Genomic DNA, 22,884 nt, shown 5'->3' with positions numbered 1-22,884 from the left:
TATTGATAAAATCAAACATTCATTGACGGTAAGCTATTATAAAAAGCCTCTATCAGATGTCCCTTCTTTTTTTCTTTTCGGAGCATTTTTCAATTTGAACCAACCATAGTATTCGCTGTTGTATTTCCAACAGGCAAAAAAAGAACATACGTAGAACCAGGTGATAAAGGTATGATGCACATGATTTGGAAGTATGTGACAAATTTAACGTCAGTGTATTGCCCGTTGACTTATCTCACTAACGTTAACAGAGGTTTCCAGTAATGATTGGAGCGTGCCATTGCTTAAACATGCATTTGACTAGGGTACTGGTCTTACTTGGCTTTTATTTTCTACATCGACTTACTTTAATGCTTATGTTACACGCTTCATTTGTTGTTCTTGATAATCAGGTTTTATTGCACTGTAGGCAGAATGGAAGTATTTTAATAATTAGTCTAAAGAGAGGACTATGCGTAATTTTAATCAACTTCAGGACAAAATCAACAGGGAAGGACTTTATCAGGATTATGACAAAGGTAGCCTACGTATGACGAATATAGAAACAATGATTAAAGCGTTACGATTAGCATGGATTCCGAGACTTATACAGAATAATCACGATCCCAGTTGGAAATCTATTCCTGATCATCTTTTTAAGAAATATTGAGGCCTTCTTTTTCTCTTATCATGTAATTATCGCGTAAATGACTTTGAAGACATACCCTCTTTTTATAAGGATATTTTGTTGTATTTCTGTGAGCTGAAGAACCTTTACGGGTGCCAACAAGGAAGGAATACAATCTTATTTAATAATAGGAACGGAATGGACGGAATGGTATAAGAAAGGTATTAGAACAATTAGAGATCTTTTGGATGACCATGGACAAATTCTATCATTTCCTGTTTTCCAGTAAAAATATTCGTTACAAAAGACCACCTTTCTTCACTATTACCAAGTTGTTTCGGCTATTCCAAGTCACCTTCTGACAGAAGCCAAAATACAAGAATTCAACTCTGAAACCATTAACATCGAGGATTCAGAATCGTTTCGCTTAGATGAAAATGTAACTATTAATCTACTAAAAGCTAAATGCAAAGAATTTTACTGGCTAACTATTGATAGGAAATATAATGATGAACAAACAGGGCCAAAGCGGTGGAATAAAACTATTCCGATGGAGAAAACAAACTGGAAAAAGATATTTAAATTGGTTCCAAAGACGTGTAGAGAAAATAGATTAAGAGAATTTAACTTCAAATTCATTCACAGAATTGTCGAGACTAAAAAGGAGCTCTTTAGATTTAATATTAAATCAGATAGTAATTGCATATACTGCGGAGAACCAGACTCTATATACCACACCTTTTCAGAGTGCCAATGTACAAAGTCTTTTACTAAGGATGTGTTACAATGGTTTAATGTAGAAAATAATTGTAATTTTAATTTAAACACTGAAGATTTTCTTTTTGGTGTTTCCTCTGTGTCAAGTGATCCAACAAAGAAATTAAATTATACCCTCCTCTTCCTACGTTATTATATTTATAAAAAAAGCTTCAGAATGACTCGCCACCTCTATTGCTCCCGGACTTTATCAAAAAAATAAAATATAAATATAAAATTGAAAATATTTTTTAAGATATATATATTTTGAAAGCTCCTCTTCTTCTTACACTGTAATACTTAATAAAGAGGATTGTAAAGTGTTGTCAGTATTGTACGTTTTAGGCTTTAAATGTTGTATGTGTTTGAAATAAAGGTATATTGAAAAAAAAAAAAAAACTTCAGGAATAATGATAGAAGTAGTGATAAAGTTGGAAGCAAAGGAAGATCTTGAATATACCAAGGTCGATAACTGTGAACTTGTTAACTATAGACTAACCAAACATCATAGTGCATGTTTTCAAATCCTACAAAACACAGAAAGTTTTTATTTTATTTTATTTATTTTTTATTTATTAATTTTCCCGTCTTTATTAAAAATTGACATTAAACAACAACAAAACGACAACAACAACAACAACAACAAAAAGAAAAGAGAATATTGTGGAAACTTGCGACACACACACACACACACGCACTACATACATATACTTACAACTTTCTCCTTTACAAAGCCTGGAACATACTTTGTACCACAAAAGCTTTGGCTACACTACTCGATATTTCGTAGCTAATAAGACCTTAAAGGAGGAAATGGTAGGTTTTGTATTATTTCTCCTGCAGTTAGAAATTAGTGATTTTCCTACTAAAATACAGTAGTTCAATAATACTGACATGAATATTTGTCTTCTTTCATAACCTAGTGATGCAGGGCAAACAAATAACAGGTGTTTTAAATCTTCTCTTGAAAAGTTGAAAAATAAGCAGACATCGGAATCCACTTTTATCTTTAGTCAATTAATCCACTAGTATCTTTGGCAGAATATTCGTGAAATTTATATAATTGAGTACCTTATATTAAAAATCTCGCAGATACGTTTCCATACAGACATTAATTGGCAGAAGATAAATCTCAGATAAGTCCTCTCCAGTAAAAGTTAATTTATCAGGTAACCTCTTTGCACCATTTGGTAAGGTAGCTTTTATTTGAATAAGCAAGTTATAGTAATGTTTGCTTGTAGCTTCAGTAACATCAAAGGAAGTATTGTTGTGATAGAAACTCAACTTTTCAAGATTGTTGACATCCTCTTAGACTAGCCCACTGGAGAAAATTACATTTTAAACTCGTAACGTTTGTAATAGTATCTAGGGAATCTAAATTACTCTGAGATAAACCTAGTTGCCGAAGTGAAATCACATTTTTCTCAAAAACTCTTTTGTAAAAAACCGGTTGTCAATCTATTCTAACGTCTTTATTGTTCCAAATAATTGAACCTCTACTATCCTTCTCAGAAAAAGCATTCCTAAAATCTGCCCAAAACCGAACCAACTCTGCGTAAAAATTGTTATAAAAAATGATAATCTTTAGAATCATAATCACAATGGAAAAGAAAGACACCCCCGTATGGTTTTAACAGATGTTCCAAATAACACTTCCAATCAGCGGCCTCACCACCATACAACCTCTTAAGCCATGATAATCGAAGAGATCTCTCAAAATTTTCAAAGTCTAACACTCTTAAGCCTCCATTTTCAAAAGAATTAATCACAGCAGTAAGATTTTCTCGATACGGAATGCTAAAAATTTAGACAGAATCTTGACGTCTGTATTTAACAAAGAAATTGGTCTCCAATTATCTAAAATAGAACGGTCTTAAAAAGTTACTTGGGTATAATTTAAGCAAAGCCCGTCCTTGTGGTCACTTGAAGTAACCTTTTAGATGCATTTTACTCTTTTTTTTAAATACATTTTATATTTTTAAGCATATACTATACCTGAGTTTCTTAAAATGGATGAAGAAAGACCTTGGACTGTTCAAAAGATTCAAGAAACCATCACAGCTCAAAACCTTTGCGAACTCCCCGAAAACGAACATGAAGATTATATTGAAAGAATCTTTAAGGTAAGCGTCCAAAAATTATTGGAGGTGTCAAAAGCTGTTATAGGAGGAGGCAGCGTGGCCTAGTGGTTAGGTCGCTGGCCTCGACTTTCGTACTGGGTCCCGGCTTCAAATCTTGCTTTTACGTTTTTACCGGGTAAAGATCAACTCTCTCTTACCAATATAATCAATTTGTATTTTTAAAGAATGAACAACTTTCTTAATGTGTAATTATTTCAACGGAGGGAATGTATTTCTTCTAATCTTCTACTTTTTTCGAAAAATGCTGCAATCTGATTGGCTATGCAGCTCGACAGCTAAAGAACCTGTAGAATACTTCTGCTGATGGACAATTAATGTGGCTCACAACGGTTTCCAACACTTCCTTGTAGTTATAATTTAATCGATCATTACTACAACACTTTATTAGTGGATACCCCAATAGTGGTAACAAATAAATGCCTAAACATTGGCAAAAAAGTTATGGTCATTGGTTTGACTTAATAAGTTACCATAGCAACAATGTAAGCTGTTAACAACCTTAAATTTGTTTTAGACGAATCTAATTCAAAAGCGAGCTCGGTGCTCCCCACTTTTTACTTTCGGATAATAATTAGCATGTCAAGACAAAAAGTTTTGCAAACGTTAAATGATTAAATGATAAAAAATGTAAGGTGGGTTGGAAATCCTTTCCACAGTTCTTTTAAACTTTGCTAAATGTTGCGTCATGACATGCTGATTACAATTCGAAAGTAAAAATGGGAATCACAGAGCTGGTAAGTGGTAATATCAAAGTTTTTAAGCTTACAAGTGCTGGAAACACGTTAAGACAGTAGAGTAATCTGAATAGACTGAGAATGAAGTGGGCGCGGTTGCCTGCTAGATTTAAAAACATATACCAAGGATCTGGAAGAAACGTTCAGACAGTTGATAGACGTAAACTATTTTTGTTCGTGGCTGGAGTGAGCTAAAAGCATTGTAGCGTAGTCGTAACGGAATAGTATTTATGTGTTATTTACTATTTTTCTAAATGGGGTGAAAGGAAGTCTATTATTACTATTTTTATTATTAGTAGTATTGGTAGCAGGGACGTGGGACGAACCATAGAATAGGCTGCGAAGCCTGAAGCGATAAGCATTAAATCGCTTTCACAAAAGTAAAACCAAACAAACTTAAAAATATACAAACGAACAAACAAAACAACAACAAAAAAAAACTAAAAAGTAAACTACATTACAAAATTACTAACTGTTAAAATTAAGCGTAAGATTCTTAAGGTTATTACGCGCGAATGATTTCTTATTTGATGGAATAAATCTTCTATAACCAGGTAAGCAAGAAGCTTGAGGAGTTGGCCGAAAAAACCACTGAAAACACCGAGTTCTTGCAAAACCATGCTGAGAAGGTCGCGAATTTTGCTGTGGAGTTGCTGGATCAAGTGCACACAAAAGAAGAAGCCAACATCAGGGACGAGGATGGTGATGGTGATCGTTATGGATCTTTGTTCAGTGAAGTGACGAAAAAGGCAATTATTTATGGTCAAAAGAAGGTACGTAACTATTGCACTTTCGCCAACAGCCAGAATCAGTGCCTCCCCCTTTGCTTTAATTTCATATGTGTACTAGACAACTAAGAATTGAAACATGATGCTCGAGGCCACCCATCTACTAATCGTTGTCTTCATGTGACCACTTTCTCTTGATAGAGTAAATGTTTCTTTATGACCCCGATTATTGCATGAGCATTACTTATTGACAATTTTTGAGAAACATCACACATTTTTTTCAAACATTTTTCTGGGTTCAAAGGAATTACGAAGGGAAGAGTGAATTGAAAAAAGTTTTTTTGCCCCAGACTGGTTAGAGAACAAGATGAATTTTAAACCAAGTGTAGGCTTAAATAACATTAATCCAAAGCCAACAGTTTCAGTAACAAAATTTAAGCGTCTAAAATAATCTTGTTAGTAGAGAGGTCCAAATTTTTAACAGTCAACGAGCAAAAACTTTGCAATCAAAAAACCTTTTCTATTTTCTTGCAGTTTGTATCCCATCCATTTTTGTTCAAAAGAGTGAAGATGAGGTGGCAAAGGGGATCGCCTTTTAGGTCGGCTGGAGTACTACACATTCTTGGCTGGTTGTTATTTATTGTGCTGGAGACAATGTTAACCCCTCTTCTGCTTCCATTGGTTGGATGCGCTTTTTATAGAGACCAGAAAGAACCTCGCAATCAGATGAAATCTCAGGACAAAGATCACACGCTAAAAACTCCAGAGGACACTACTGAAGATGGAGGTGGCGCAAAAGAGCAATCAAGGAAGAGTTCTGAAAGCATAGACAGGTCGAAAGACATTTTCGGTATGAGAATGTTGACTTTTCCACATAAGTTTGATTTTGATTAACTTTTGCCAAAAAAAACACATTCAAAACATGGTTGCCTCAGAGGAGACCCTGTGACAAATTCTAGTGAAACTTCCACCAGAATTTGTAATAATAATAATAATAATAATAATAATAATAATAATAATAATAATAATAATAATATTGATTTGCACCATTCAGTCTCGGAAGTCTATGGTGTTGCACTCTGAATGGTGGGCTCTAGGACAGCGTCTGGTGTGGTTGGAGAGGCCGATTCGAGAGTGGCAGTCTCTTCCACACTGGAAGCAGATGCAGTCTGTTCTTCTTTGCCTCTTTGCCTCAGTCTGTAGGGCAAGTGTCTCTTCAAACTGGGAAAGGCCTCCATGCCGAGCGATCAGAGGCCAAGGCTTTCCATCTATTGAGGTCAAATTCGAAGGCCTTCAGATCCCTTTTGCAGACATTTTTGTCACGCAGCTCTGGTCTGCCTGTGGGACGCACCAAGCCAGCGCAGGCGTCTCTGTTTCAGCAGAGTATACATGCTGGGAGTTCCAGCCCGCTCCAGAATTGTGTCGTTTGATACTTTATCCTGCCAGATGATGTTGAGGATGCGTCGAAGACACCCCAAGTGGAAGACGTTCAGCTTCCTCTCCTGTCGGGGGCGAAGAGTTTAGGACTCGCTGCCATACAGCAGCGTACTCTCGACGCAAGCTCTGCAGACCTGGATCAATGTATGTTCCGTCAGCATTTTGTTCGACCATACTTTCTTTGTCAGTCAGGAAAAAGTGGTAGCTGCCTTGCCGATGGGTTTGTTTAGCTCGGAGTCGAGGGAAAGAGAGTCGGAGATCGTCGAAGGTAAAAGCCGTCGACAACCTCCAGTACATGGTCAGAGATTGTAATGCTGGGAGGTGAGTCCACATCCTGACCCAAAACCTGTGTTTTCGTCAGGCTGATGGTCAGTCCATAGTCTTTGCAGGCCTCGCTGAAACGGTTCATGAGCTGCTGAAGGTCTTTCGCTGAGTCGGCGGTTACAGCTGCATCGTCGACAAAGGGGAAGCCACGCAGGCAGCAGGATAGCGAAGAAGATCCCGAACAAGGTCGGCGCAAGGACAAAGCCCTGCTTCACTCCACTTCAGATTTCGAAAGGGTCTGATGTTGAGCCATCAAAAACCACAGTGCCCTTCATTTTCTCATGGAAGGATCTGATGATGCCAAGGAGTCCGGGTGGACATCCGATCTTGAGGAGAATCTTGAAAAGACCGTCCTTGCTAACCAGGTTGAAAGCTTTCGTGAGGTCTATGAAGGCTATGAAGAGTGGCTGTCGTTGTTTTCTGCGTTTCTCCGGTAACTGTCCGAGGGAGAACACAAATCAATGGTGGACCTGTTGGTTCGGTATCCGCATTGCGATCCTAGGTAGACTCTCTCCGCAATACTACTACTACTACTACTACTACTACTACTACTACTACTACTACTACTACTACTACTACTACTACTACTACTACTACTACTACTACTACTACCACTACTACCACTACTACTACTACTACTACTACTACTACTACTACTACTACTACTACTACTACTACTACTACTACTACTACTACTACTACTCACCATCATCATCATCATCATCATCATCATCATCATCAACATCCTCATCATCATCATCATCATCATCATCATCATCATCATCATCATCATCAGCATCATCAGCATCATTAACTATTCAACGAGCGCACGTTGAATATGAGATTATATAGATAGCCAACGAGGCGCGTAGTGCCGAGTTGGCTATAGTATAAGACACTTTAAGACAATTTAATGATCGCTATTTCTCGTATAACATGGCCGTTAAGCCAATGAAATCCTTGGTGTTGCATTATTCAGTGATCCAGTTTTTAATAATCATAATTATCATGCAAAACTATGACGGCATGGACTTAAGTCGGGCTCGCTGTTTGACACTCCATAGAACACAATCTTGCATTTAGCTGACTAACACCTCCCATGACATGGCTCCACGTAATGAATCCACCTTGCTGATATGATTGTAACTGCCGTATTTTTTCCATTCCACAGAAACGTACTTTAATTACATCAACACTCCTTTGGTGATCTTCATAAAGAATGAATTTATGAAGATGGTCTTCATTGCCCTCCACTGCCGGATATGCATTCTGGGTTCCTCTGTTTTGCCAATCATCGAGGAATATCTGGTATTTATTTTCTTCATGGGAGTGATGCTAAGTGAGTACGATCAGTGGGGATCTTCCGCACCTGAAATCCGGAAAAAAATCTATTTTAGGTAACTTAAACTAAGAACAGCAGTGTTGTACAATTTCCAGAACGAAACTCCTTATTCTCTGGCACTGTCCACTAGGAGCAAAACTTATCCCCTGGGCCAGGTTGTTCGAAAGGCGATTAACGCTAATCCACGATTAAAAGTTAACCGAGGTTTTCAAATCGCTCATTTATGATTATTTTAAAGGCTCATTCTAGTATAATGGTAGAGAAACGTCTAAGGCAAAACTGAGGGACAAAAATCTTTTGGAGGAATCCTTACAGATTAGTAAATATACTCGAATCAAAGTTCACGTTAACCCAGGATTAGCTTAATCGGGCTTTGAACAACTCGAGCCTGGATTGGATAGATTAGTGAACATACTTTCATCCCAAACAATTTTGGGAGGCTTCTATAATTATTAAGTTAATTCACCATTTCCTTTCATGTAAGAGTAAATTAAAAAAGGCAGTGTTTGTAACCCGATAAAACAACTTATGCACAACCTCGCCAATCGAACAAAACCGAGTGAAATATTATTCAAACTTAATCGAACCCAATTGTTCGATCGAGTTTGCGATTGGTTCTGTATTCGAAAATAATCCACCGGTAACCTGTTGTGGGTGTGTTCGATTACCGAACTTAGTCGAAGATAATAGAACGAAATCGATTCAATTAGTTCGATTCTGTTCGTAAATGTAATTGCATGAGGCCAAATAGAATTAAGGACTAATTTTCACGCGTATTTTCAAATTTTGTGAAAACGAGGAAAGCCAGAATCCTGAGACAAGTTCTGGACACGTAATATTAATGACAGTAAGTAAAGGAAAGAACACAAGGTCCAGAAGGTCCATCCTAGGTCACAGGTGGTGGCCCGATGTTCTGCAAATGACTTGCTGCCCAAGCAGTGACTGATTAACACATAGATACTACTACTACCACCACCACTACTACCACTACCACTACCACTACTACTACCACCACCACCACTACCGCCATCACTACCACTACTACCACTACCGCCACTACCACTACTAGCACTACCACCACTACCACTACTAGCACTACCACCACTACCACTACCACCACTACCACTACCACCACCACTACTAGCACTACCACCACTACCACTACCACCACTACCACTACCACCACTACCACTACTAGCACTACCACCACCACCACTACCACCACTACCACCACCACCACCACCACCACTACTAGCACTACCACCACTACCACTACCACTACCAGCACTACCACCACCACTACTAACACTACCACCACTACCACTACCACTACACGACCCCGCCGACCAATGATAATAATAATAATAATAATAATAATAATAATAATAATAATAATAATAATAATAATAATAATAATAATAATAATGATTATCATTTGCAGAGATATGTGGAACTGGGTTGATCTGTTAACCATGTTTATTTATATCATCATCATCATCCTCCGTGTTACCGTTATCATTCGCGGCGGGGATCCATTCAACAATCGTTTACTGGAGATCCTTAATTACTTCTACGGCTTCAACACCATGTTTCTGATTCTTCGATTTTCCAGTCTCTTGGAACTGAGTTCTGTCTTTGGTCCACTGCAGCTAGCATTATTTAAAATGTGTGTTGATTTGATAACTATTCTTGTGCAGTTTGCTTTCGTGGTCGCTGCATTCTCGGTGGCCTTGGCAAAGATTTTCTCGGCCGAAATGTCATTTCTAATTTCAAGCAACAATAAAGCAGAGGAAATTGTGGCAGGATACACACCGTAAGTTACCTTTATACTGATCTTCATATATATATATGTTTGAAAGAAAATTCGCCCTGAGTGGGATTTGAACCCACTTCCCCCCGCATACTAGTCGGGTGTGATAACCACTGCACCACCAGGACGACCACGCTGGCAACGCAGTAATCGAAGGTGTGATTAACGTGGTTTGGGGATGTGGGCCTCCCGGGGAATTTTTCTTTCAAGGTGGGGTAGTGGAAGCCTATAACTCCATTTGCAACCCATCTAAGGATCAAGTTAATGATGCACGACACAAGGCCAACTTAGTAGGTTACAATGGAGGATCCAGAAAGGATACAGGCTATTTTCAATTAATAATTACTGTATATATGAGAGAACCAAATAATCATATTTTTGAATAAATGTTTGATAGAAAATTCGCTCTGAGTGGGATTTGAACCCACGTCCCCCTGCATACTAGTCGGGTGTGATAACCACTATACCACCAGGACAACCACGCTGCGTTGCCATTAAAGTGATGTTGTCGTAGTTGAAACGAGGTGTATACTTAGGATCGGTAATAGGGATGTATTTCTGGTGATTCAAGATGACTTGTAGTTGACGACTTCTTATCTTAACTTGCAAAATAATTGATTTTTTCCTTTACTTCTTTATATAGGTTTTGCTCTCAGGGGGCATTCTTGTGGTAGGTATATGTGGTAATATTTTCTTTTGCGTTATATTGAACTATTGAAAACGCACTCAAAACAATGCTCTGAAACGGAGTAATGGCGCTCGCTATTGGTGGAAGTGCGTTGATATTCATGAGCTAGATTAGGCAATGCCCTTATGCTATTGCTCTCAGATCGGGAACGTCTACAAACATAATTTACTAACACGCTCTACGGCGGGATCCTACAACACAAGCATCATGAAATGCGTGTCATTTTTGAACTGGTAACCGCGTGGACTCAAGTTCGACTTTCGTTATATTTTAGTGAGTTCCACTCGCTCGTGCATGCGTCCCCGAATTTCAAACTCTGTTCTCGTCGCGCGTATTTTCAACGAAATCACACTTGACTTCCGTTGATGAAGAGCTTATCTCGAAAAGTCTTGAATTTCTTCAAAATTTTGGCACTTCTTTCTCCTTTACCCAAACATTATAATTTATAATCGCAAGCTTCGGTGCGCTCATGATTGACATAACCTTATTATATGGCTACAATGGTACGTGCGCTCTGATTGGCTGCTGAGCAGGCAAGATTTTCTTGTAATGACCGGGCATTATGAAAATTTTTCTCGGCTCGACGGCTCTTTTGAGTTGTGAGTAAAAGCTACGAGCGCGTGGGCGAAACCAACAAAAAATATAGACAAAGTACAACTATATTTTCAATAACTGAATGAAAAACTAGCATACAGATACTTCTTTAGTATGAGCGACGAAGAGAGCCATAGCGAGAGCGAGTTTTATTTTCCAAAAGACGAAGAACAGGGCAAAAGTGAGCAAAACAACATGAGCAAAGTTAGCACTCACGAAGACGAAAATTTCGGTAACAGTCAAGAGGAGATACAAAAGTTTGTTCAAGAACAGAAAAGTGAAAACACTGTGAAAAAAAAACGTCAAGTGATATGAAGTGTTTTTACCGTTTTCTTGGCGAGATAAACAAGACAAATGTTCAGATTTTAGACTTACCACCGAAAGAACTTGACCACCTCCTGGGAAAGTTCTTTAAAGACGTAAGGAAAACCAATGGCGAGGAATACGAGCCAAGTACTTTGACGGGACTGTAGATCTCTGTCTGATTCCGTTATGTTATTGAGAGCGAAGACGAAGATTAATAGTCATCGCGAGTGTCACTGAAATCACTGCAAGTTCTCCCCACGTGTTCAAAATTCAATCACAAACCGGGCCAATCTTTGCTATAGCTTTTACAATTTTTAAGGGTCAAACACTTGTAAACACAGGTCAGTGTGTTTTTTTGAAATTTAAGTGGTTAAATTTGCCCTAGATCTTGACGCGATAAAGACAAAAATTGTCCCATTGTGAAAGAAACTGTGTCTTGTGGTTTTGATCGCGTCGCCAGGTTCGTTTCGGTTCAGTGAACACGACCTCGAATGACCTCTTGCGCGCGCAAGCGGATGTGGAAAATTACTTCTGATGTTTTTATTGTATTCTTTTCAAGCCCGCTCAAAAGGCCATATAATAAATAACTTATTAACCTCGTACGTTCGGTCATTACAGGGAAATCTCAGACCTCGGCCTTGAGGTATTGACCTCGCGAATACATCAACGCCTCGGTCTGAGATTTCTCAGTAATGACCTCACTCTCGGTTAATAAGTGGTATATAATGACTGACATGTTGATTACATAATCACCGAAATTCCTCTTTTTTCTTTTCTTTTTTCAGTCTCTATAAGGCGGCTAGACAGCTGGTCTGGTCTGTATTCGGAATCATGGATTCGACAGATTTAGAATCGCATACCACTTTGACTTCGGAAATTGTTGCAGTCCTGTACTTGATTTTTTTGATTTTGTCGGTGATCATGCTGGTTAACATCTTGGTGGCTTTATTAACAAGTACCTACGAAAAATACAGGGTAAAGAACCATTTCTTTTGATTGAAATTAAACCTTAAGCTAGCGGTGAACATGTATAAGAGTGTGTTTACTGGATAGTGAAGTAAGTATGCACTTGATAGCTGTATATTAGAGATACACACAAAAATCATCCTTGAGAATTTCTTAAAAAAAAATCTACTTTACTGGGAAAATAGCCCATAAGAACAAAAGTCATAAAAGCCATTGGGAAAGCAAGCAAATAGCTCTTCACTTTAAGATAATAATCTCTGCTTTTGCGTTAAGGTAAATATCTTAAGGTAATTAACTTTCATCTTTGCTCCGATATAAAAAGCGAACGTTTCGTCAATATTGTCATCGCCTCATACAAAACTAGCCTGTATAGTTTAAGGCTAGATCTTGTCATGGGCTTTGTTTCACGTTTTCAGGCTATGTTAACCAAATGCCGAAACTAATTCGGATGCTGATAGCGTCTCATTTAAAGGCACCAAAAAGGACAAATTACTTTCGGCCGAGTTTCGTAACCCTATTCAAACCCGGGGGGAAGTTGGCAGAATCTGTCCGGAGATACTCAAAACCCGTAAGTGAGAGACACCAATGATGATAAATTTGGTTGGTATTCCTTTATTTACTTTTTGTTAATTTTAGTGGTTTTTTACGTTTTTGGAAAAAAAAAAAAAATAAGAAGTACACGAGGGCTGCCATCTTGACCTAATCAGCTTATGTTGTGGACCTCAAAGGAAACAACTGAAGAAATTTATTTTAGTACATTTCGAATTACTAATCTCCGCCACTGCCATTGTTCTTCCCTGCCACAGAAGACCCGCTTCCCTTAGAAAGCCTGTTCTGGATAGGGTTAAAATGAATGTGAACACATGTGGTTTGTTTTAAAGGCAATGGCAAAATTTTAAAAAAATTGCATTCCTTGTTTTTTTTATGTCTAATCCTTCTTCTCTGCATTGAGGCAAAGGTAACGCATATCGCTAGTCAACAGTCGAGAGCACTAGCATATTCTTACATGGTAGCTGTTACAGCTGAGACGAGACTTACACGGCTAAAGATCAAGATGATTTGCGCAGTTTGGGAACTATGACTTTTTTGTTGTCTTGTTTTGGTACAGGTAATGGCTCAAATTAAATCTGAACACCAACTTAGTATTAAAATAACCACCGAGATAAAAAATGTTCACATTAGCTTCACCCGGTTCTTTCTTTTCGTCGCGGTGGTCCTTCTAAACACAGTTATTGGCCTTCACTGAATTTACTGAATATTATTTTCCTTTGCTTGGTGATTCATTAGACTAACTGGGAAGTGGAGTGGAAATTTGGGCTGGCGGTGTTGGAAGAGCAGTATGCACGCAGGCATGCGATAGTTATACCATACAACCTGCTAACTTATCCGATCTTACGAATCTACTTCCGTTTGAACAAAGATACCCGAAAACAGGTATTTACTATTTCTTGTGTAGAATATTGATTTACTTTTGACGTTTGAGGCATTATGGTAATGATAATGATATGAACGATTAGAAACAGTATTGTAACCCGGCATAATAAAGACCATCCGAAAGTCTATTGCAACTAAGCAAATTTTATCAACTTTATCAATTACGATTGATGTTATTCTACTTGCCTAGTTTCATACCTAGTATGTCAAACGTATTGTGATTGCGCCATTAGTCCCACGACTATGTCTTAAAATACCTCTTCTTTCACTGTGCCAACAGGCCTTTATCAATTGGAAACAGTCAAAAGAGCAACAAGGGAATAGCGTGGACTATACTGAATTATTAAATTATCAGCATCGGATATTGCATTTCTAGCGTTCTGATTGGTTCACTAAATCTCGGTTATCAGCTCATACACCGTAGTTTGATCTTATATGGAAAACGAAAGCGCCAGGTGTCGCTGAGCTTAATTTTTTTTTCGGCGGGAAGCAAAAGTTTCTTCGGAAAAATGTAGAAAAAAAAAAAAAAAAGGAAAAGAAAGAAATACCAAACAATGCCATCTCAATATAACAACAATAAAAGCCACAAAGTTCGGTATCGCACTATTTAATGGTACGTATCTCTGAAGTTTTCTTTAAAATCTTCAAAATTGCAAGATTTTACGATTTTTTAGATCACATAACAACAACAATAACAACCGGTTACCTTCAAAAATTTCAGGATGGCTTGCAAATCCTGGCGGTAAGAGGTTAAAGCCAATCGAAGAAATTTCTCAGGAAGAGCTTCATGCCTGCCTTCATGTTTTACGAGTTAACGAGGACTTCAGATGGTTCATCTATAAAATCTGTACGAGCGGTGGTCATAATGTTCGTTTCCGTCGCTGGGCACCACTCAGCAAAACATTTGCACAAATGTGCACAGCTCTTTAATACGCTTCTCAAATAAGCTTGAAGTTTAAAAACTTGCACTGAATGCTTTTCTCAGTGAGGTTGTACCTCGAACACTTGGACTTGCCTGAAGTGTTTTAAATCGTCCGCGAGGAATTCAGTTCAGCATGAAAAAAACCGTCCTTGCCCTGATCTCTTCCTTCGCTCGGCACCACACAGCAGAACATTTGCTCAAATGTGCACAACTATTACGCTTCTCAATGAGCTGGAACTTCAAAAGCACTTGAATGCTAGTCTCAAAAAGGTTATAATTCGTACATTTAAACGTTTATTGAATTTTAGACGTCCGACTGTGTCCGATTTTCTTCGCTTTCGATTTTTCATCAAACTCCGTTTGCAAAGCGCTTCGCGTGTCATGTGATCATTAGGTTTCGCGCGCTTTGGTCGGAGGTTGTCTCAACATCCGCTCGTTTAAATTTGAAAGAAATTTTTTCTTAAAATATATAAAAATTCAGTAAACTTCAACAGCAGTGTCCAAACGTAGAGAATTTAATAAAAGAATTATTCCATTCGCGCATGTTGGATATGAGATTAGTTATAGCCAACTCGGCGCTTCGCGCCTCGTTGGCTATTTACCATCTCATATCCAACGCGCGCTCATGGAATAATTGTTAAATGGCCAGTTTGTTAAAATGAAAATTGGCGTGTTCATAGACATTTCTTTCTCCCCTCTGCAGAGTTTCGATGGGGTGTTATGTATACCCGATAAACGAAGTGAGTGCAGGCACAAAAGCTGCATCTTTACGCCTGCAATCACTTTTCTCAGCGGATTCTCCCACGCAGAAAACCTTTGAGTTTCTGCGGAGGAGAGAGGACATTTATGATATCATAATCATACTACTACACCTTTATCGGTCACGTGGCTATGTTACCTTATGTAAACTCTATTATGGAAATAACTTAGCATTTACTCCAATCATTTTGTAGGTTTATTGATATGTAAAGTTGTAATTCAATATTTTAACATTAATATCACCTACATGACATTTCTTCCTTGTCATCTAATGAATTGATAAATATTTTATTCTTTCTAATTTCTAGAATTTTGAGGATCGGAAAAAGAAATACGACAAATACTTTAGAGAAGAATTTATTCCCACGACCACCGATCGCTACAAAGACAAATACCAGGGAGTTTTTTCGTTATCAGGTGATACTAAAATAAGTCGTAAAATAGTCTAATTTGAAAAAAACAGAGAAAATATTTTCATCATACTCTTTGTTTCTTATAAGAATGTCTAATTTTGTGGTTGAGGAAATGTTGTGAAATGTTCCTATTCCACGTTTGAGCCTGAAACGTTCTTAGCATGTTCTTGTATTTTGTAATGTATGTACTATGGCAAAAAAATGATAATAAATAAAAATAAGAATTTGAGTTACTTGATACAGAATTTCCGAAAATTGATAAGAATGTGACCAGGAAACCCAAAAAAGACCACTGTGCGCTGATCATACCAAATTGCTTTGACATACGTTCTTGTTTTTACTACGTGCTTTTAGCTCGATGCAAACGCAGGTGCAGAACTGCATAAAAATGCTTCATCTCTTAGTCTCAGATTGGATACGTTCTTAGCATATTCCTAAAATCTGGATCGATTTCAGCCTCAAAGTTCTTATTAAAAATGATTCTTATATAAAAGAAAGAGAAAGTGTGCTGGACTAGCTACGGAAATGAAGTGGCGTTAACGAAATCTGCTGTGCAATGAAGGAGAAAGTGAGCTTACTAAAATAATGTGACAGTCTATACAATAAATGGGTTATGAAAATACTCCAGTTTCTCCATGTTCACATGCATGTTTATAATGACCCGGCGTGTTACGCATTAATTTTTCTACCACTATTTTAATTTGCGAGCTGCGCGTTGTGAGTAACGAATTACAAGATTTATTTATTCTCATTAGAATATAAATGCAAGATGCGAAGTTCAGCGAATCGCTCGGGTTCCAACATAAAAAATTTTCTTAAAACCATTTGAATTTCGCGCCAACATATTGTCTTACCCAATGAAAAAGCTCACTTGGAGCTTTTAACACATTGGCTCACCACGGAGAAAAATGGCTGTCATTGCCGCGGCTTATTGTTCTTCACCATAACTCTTACGAGAAGCGTTACTTTATGTTTTATATATTTCAGCTGATGAAAAATTGGACAATCTTCCAAAAATGATCAAGTTACTCAAAGGAATAGACAGCAGGATAATGAAATTGGAGCAAATCCCAAGAGGCGGCAGTGGAAATGAGTCCAATGAGGTCAGTTTTGTCTTATAGTTTCATCTCATGAATAAAGATGACTTTATCACGTTTTGGCGTTGTGATCCGATGAAGACTAAGCATTTACTTGAAATGCGCTTTCTCTTGGTATTATCGTAACAGTTTATTATGAAGAAAAGAAGCATTGTCATTTTTGGCCAATACACCGTATTCACAAATGGCGGACACGCTCGTAAAAAACTGGTACTAGGCATGAAAACGAGGCTTTTAAGGATAAAAACAAAATCCAGCAAGTGTAAGCTTATAGAGAGAGTAATCAGCGGGTAAGTGCAGAGTTTCTAAATAGCGAGATTTTCTGATCATTTATCCCGGACGAGTGTTTATTATTTATTGGTTTGCTTCTTGTAGCAATCTCAAATGAGAAGTGGACACTCAGGGGAACAAATCAGTTAGATTTTTTGCGTCAAACCTACAGAGAATACGAAAGGTTGTTGGAAAGATTTCACTCTGACATGTACTACAAAGGTTTCTTGGGTGTATTTTTTGGAAAGAGAAGTAAAACAGGTCTCGAAGGAAAGAAAATGAATCTACAAAAAGACGCAGTTCCAACGAGGGTTGTGTGGTGACTATTGCTTACAGTACTCCGAGCATAAAAGCTCACTCCTATTAGTGTGAACAGTTCTAATGCCTAAAAAAAACGAAAACAAAAGGAGATCGAGAAGAAACCACTGGAAGAATAGTTAAAAAGGAAGCAAGATTTGAGCCAAGACTTGAATGTTTTGGTGGATTTTAGGTGATCTTCCTCAAAATATAAAATATGATGCATTGCAAACCAAGATTCATGCATGTCATTGAAAATGTGGTAGTTACCAAAGTCACGAGTAACTACCGGAAGTAAGGTGTCAATCTTAAGAAAACGATACTGCAAGGAAATTCAGGAATGTAAGTTTTAATTTAGGTATATTGAAACTGCACTACCAGGAATGGCAAGTTTAGGAGCCCAGCGCAAAGTGAAATACAATCATCTTCCGACAAATTTTCTAGGCAAACCTTCAATGATTTCAAACGAATTGACATTAAACTTCTACTCAGTATTTCTCAGTCACAATGCGGTATTCTTTAGTCACTCTTGTACGAATTACACAGTTACTCATTCAGGCAAGAGTTTTTCCTTTCGAGCTTATACTAACAGTTGAATTTTAATGGTTTCATTTATTTAGCAAATTATGAATTTTGAGGGAATCGCGTCCTCTACTTAATGTTTACTGTTCTACAATATAGACGAATCGAAAAACTTAAGTCTTTGTTCACTTCTGCTGCTCCTTCTTAAACGATTCCTCCACTCGTTTCTCTCCTCATTCTTTGTTTCTTTTTGTCGTTTTTGTTTATGTTTCCGTAAGTATTATAGCGGTTTAGACAAATGGCGGCGGTCTCTCTTGTGCTCGGAACGTCCGATACGTGGTTGATTACGCAACCCTCGTTGGAAATGTATCCCTTTGTAGATTTATGTTGTTTCCTTCACGACCTATCTTGCTTTCCTTTTCTGAAAAGCATACCAAAAAAACCTTTGTAGTATCTGCATCTATTCGTACTTTCGCTAGCCATTGCGCTCGAAGGTTGAATCCTTCAGAAACAAAAATATAACCGATTTGTTCCGTGAATGTGTACTTTGCATGAGATTGCTACAAGAAACAAACCAAGAAAAACTAGAGCTCTCTCACGGCGAGGGTTTGGAAAAGAACGGAGATATGAAAAACATGCTATAAAGAGCTTATCCGCTAGGTAGTCTTTCTGTGAGCTTGCACTTGCAGGAAATTAAGTTTGTTGTTCAACATTAAAAAATTGTTTATCCTGTCCATCAGAATGCGGGTTGATTTTAAAATACTCTTAATAACTTTACATGATTTAGCACCTGCCTACCAGTCAGACTTCATTTCAGTTACCAAGTTGTCTCGCTACAACTAACGCAGTACTGACGATCAAAGTGTCTTGGATGTTTGCTTTCCCTGAATAATGGAACGCTCTTCCTTTGGTCATTCGGCGTACCACAAGTCTCTCTTCCTATATTTGCTTTTATTTGGGAAACCCTTCGACCCATTTTACACTGTAAAGCGCATTAAAACATTTTATGGATGATGCGCTTTATAATTATTATTTTTAGCAATAGTTGTAGCTATAAAACACCTCGTTTTTGATGCCTAGTGCCAGTTTTTTTTCTCGTATCCATTTGTGAGTACGGTGTATAGTTACGTCAAAATACAAAATAGTCCTCGTTGATACATTTCCCAGAGGGTATATTTCCAAGCGCCCCCTTTAAGCGGTTTTCACTGAAGAAGGAACGTAGTCTGATTGAACATACCTAGCAACTCGTGGTTTGGTTTATTCATTAGCCTCCTGATAAAGCAAAGAGGGCCATTAAGGAACAGAGGAATATGGAAGCCAAAAACGATGATAATCTGGGTGCAGCTAATGAGCCTCAGAAGATAAATGAGGAAACTACGAGGATTTGAATAGCTTACTTAGCTCTTCATGGCCGCCCAACGATTAACTATAAGTGAAATACAGTAAAAACCCACGAGTAAGAACATCTATCTTTCCAAGTTAACCTCAACAGGTACTTATGTAAATGGTGCTTAACAGAAATGTAATCTATATAAGTTGTTAAACAGCTTCTTATTTTTTTGATAACAAAAAAGTATGGTGGCTGGAAGAATCTAGTAGTACTGTCTAATGTGTATAGTGGTGCCATAATGTGTGGACTGTAAATATGTCTTCTTTATTAGCATCAAAACAAAGAGATCTTTTATAAAAGTTGGCCCTTTCCTATGCCTGAGAACTTATTTTGTTTTCTTATAAATGTCTTAAAAATCAATTTTATAGAATAAGAACCTGATTTAGATTTAAGACTTAACAGGTGTCTAAATTAGTAATTTTAGCCTAACAGGTTCTTACTTCTTACTTTCTTACGGGTTTTTACTGTAGTTTAAATTTTGAGATGACAGTTTCCCGAATAAAACTGTAGGTTTTTCTTTGCAGCTAAATCCGAATTTCAGAGGCGATTAAAACCTTCAGAACAGATATCCACCGAAGTGAACCGTACCGTTGGGAGCCCCTAGCTTTTGGCTTGTTTCATCTCCCTTTAACGCCAGGGTCAAATCAAATGGAACTTTCTTTTTCGTTGTAGGGACTAGACAAAGCACCGAAGCGTTAAAGAGTTCTTGTAAACACTAGTCTCGTTGATTCTGTTTTTGTCAGCTTTGCGCTCAGTGGTTTGCTCTATACAAACAACGTTTCAAGTAACGTTGGTATAAGAAACGTTTGATTTGAAGCATGCGTTTTACAAAGTCACTTAGGCTGACTTGTCGTTTATATCGCCAAAGAACTTTGTCATTCTTTCTTCTTTCTGACACAGGTCTAGCCATTTAATGAAATGTTCAGGACTTTTAAAGTTGTTTAAAAGCCAGTTTGCTTTGGGAAAAACATCATTTTTTGAAACAAGAAGGTATCATACTTCCAACCTTACTGCCCGCCTTGCTGTAACGATCCCCTCAAAAGGAAACGGGAAAATAACTGAGTTGAGTTTTTGCAGTACAAGGAAATAAAAGCCATATCATTTTAATTTAACGACAATGGCCTCTTGAGTAAGGAATTAGAACCAATCCGTTGTAATTCTTGCAGTTGCTAGATAATATTTGAAACTTGCAATTAAGCCACGTGGCCGTATGATGTCGGCTGGTTCGGATTTCGTGATTTTTTCTCCTGTGTTTGTTCACAGCCAGCCGTGACGTCCTATTCCGGCAATATATTTTTCTTGCCTCCTTTTACAAAGACGGATATATATTCCTCATTATTTTATGCGTGTTTAAGCCCAAAATTGTGGCATTCAACATGTGTACTACTGAGTCCAGTGGTATGATCAATTTGGATCTGATTTGCCAATGGGGAGTTGTGTTTATAGATGCAGAGTGATAATGAAGGAACAGAGAGTGCATGTTTGTGTTTCGTATGAAGCTTACAATCTGAACTGAGATTTCCAAAGTATTCTGCTATAATCAAGTGTGTGTGTGGCTACTGAATAAGCATTGTGTCCCTAATACCTGATGATTTGCAAGGGTACATAAGAGTTTAAAGTCAAAAGAAACTGTGGTGATTGCGTTGGTGGAGGAGTAAAAAACGAATATTTGATTTTATCAATAGCGTGGATACGGTAATTTGATCACTCGAATCTCTGTATGATCAGTGGGCAAGTTACCTTCAATTCTGTTGATGAAACCAAACATTCGTTCATGATTTTTAAAGTATTTTATACCGTACTTCCCAGTACATACATGCACTGTTTATGAGTACTTGTGTAGTATAACTAAGCGTGTTTTAAACATACAATTTGAGGTTTATAATTATTTTATGCTAATCGAGATCTAGAGTGTTGTAACATTTACGGTTCAAACCAGAATTACCACCTCGAAGGGATCTTCATAACGGCGATTTTTGATGCCTTTTTTAGCATTTCATGGCGTGTCAGCATAAAAGCTGCTTTATAGAAACCCTAAGTGAACTTTGCATAGGTTCTTTTTTGTCAAGATCACATGGGCTCGCTCTCACCACAGCACAACGTTGGATAATTTTATCTGTTATTTCTCTCAGTTAGTACGCGCGGTGTGATTGGCCAATTTTGCGGGCCGTATTTCACTGTGCGGCTCGCTAAACTTCAACTAGTTTCCTTTCCCGCGTGCCCGATTAACCTCAGAGATATAATAAATATCTTACTAACCTCGTTTCTCGGTCCGCACTGTAGTATACGGATCCTCGTTTTCCCCCGTTCATTTATGGCCCGCGCGCTTCGCGCTTGGGCCATAATTCAAGGGGAAAAATTCGGTCCGTCCCTTACAGTACGGACCTCGAACTCGGCTTGTAAGATTTATTTAAATCGCCATGAAATCACCATAAATTCGCAGCGAAAATCGCCGGTATTTTACACAGCTGATGTGGAATCCCATTCAAAGGTGCGTGCGAAATGACCACATCAAAATTTCCTGTGTTAAGTTCAGAGTTTAACAGTGTGCAATATTTTCTCTACCACCTCAGTAAAAATGAATTTCCTTGATTAGAACTGGTCTTTTGAATGTAAACTTTTTCTGAAGTGGTAATAAAAAAATATTTAACCATTTGGGGTCGTTTATGGTCATTTCTCTTGCCTTGTACGAATAAATCTGCCACAAGATGGATTACAATGAAAAATTTAGATAAATTATGATTTAAGCTCGCTAGGAAAGCAACACGATGTTTAAAACCAGGCTTGGGACTGCCATCCAGCACAACAGAGCTGGTCCAAATGGCACTTTCAAACGACGGGCAGCCAATATTAGTTATGACGGAATTAAATTTGTATGTACTAGTTTAAACTCATCAACTATCTATGTATTCATCGTTTTTCATCAGCGATAAAAGACTGCTCGCTTTGGTAGAAGTTATATTTTAAAGCAGAGTAATGTGTCAATTCAGTTTGTTACGGTCCTATTTATGTTTTAATTGTCATAAGCTTACTTGCGGTTTGCCCTTAACACTAGGGAGTTTAAGAAGCTACTACGGCGACGGCAACCAGAACGTCACAAAACAATAGGATTTTTAATGAGAAAAACAAAGGCCCTGCACGTGCGTTATAAATTTTCGTACATTTTTCCACCTTTCTCGGCCAAACGAGAACGTGAAATAACCAAATTCAAAGTTTTGTGGCGAACGTGAGCACATGACGGTAATTTTTTTAATCTCTGTCTCAACTTGAACGCCGTTTCCAGCTGTTCTGTTACTGGGTAGTTCGGCCACATTGTACAAGTTGAACGAATTGGAATAATCGCGAAG

At 37.9% G+C, this 22,884-nt stretch overlaps 2 protein-coding genes across 4 annotated transcripts in view; both read left to right on the top strand.

The window, feature by feature from the left end:
- The window catches only part of LOC146474718 (short transient receptor potential channel 5-like), an 89,255-nt gene that overhangs the window by 15,332 nt on the left and 51,039 nt on the right, over positions 1 to 22,884 (top strand). The window lies entirely within an intron of this gene.
- LOC146474719 (uncharacterized) lies at positions 12,251 to 22,283 on the top strand. Of its 3 annotated transcripts, XR_014866054.1 has the most exons (6): positions 12,251 to 12,442; positions 13,721 to 13,867; positions 15,857 to 15,965; positions 16,949 to 17,064; positions 19,416 to 19,725; positions 19,838 to 22,280. XR_014866054.1 is itself a non-coding variant. In XM_085116492.1 (5 exons), the coding sequence occupies exons 1-5, from the start codon at positions 12,299 to 12,301 to the stop codon at positions 19,354 to 19,356; spliced, it is 558 nt and encodes a 185-aa protein (XP_084972618.1). In that variant the 5' UTR covers positions 12,251 to 12,298; the 3' UTR covers positions 19,357 to 22,283. The 3 variants fall into 3 exon arrangements, 2 of the variants coding, with proteins under 2 accessions (XP_084972618.1, XP_084972617.1); XM_085116492.1 differs by having other exon boundaries at positions 19,315 to 22,283; XM_085116491.1 differs by having other exon boundaries at positions 19,416 to 22,281.

This window comes from Pavona decussata, unplaced genomic scaffold, assembly GCF_977016875.1.
Source record: "Pavona decussata unplaced genomic scaffold, jaPavDecu1.1 SCAFFOLD_87, whole genome shotgun sequence".
NCBI classification, from domain to species: domain Eukaryota; kingdom Metazoa; phylum Cnidaria; class Anthozoa; order Scleractinia; family Agariciidae; genus Pavona; species Pavona decussata.
Note: the sequence above shows the minus strand (reverse complement) of the source record. Positions and strands in the feature narration are given on the sequence as shown.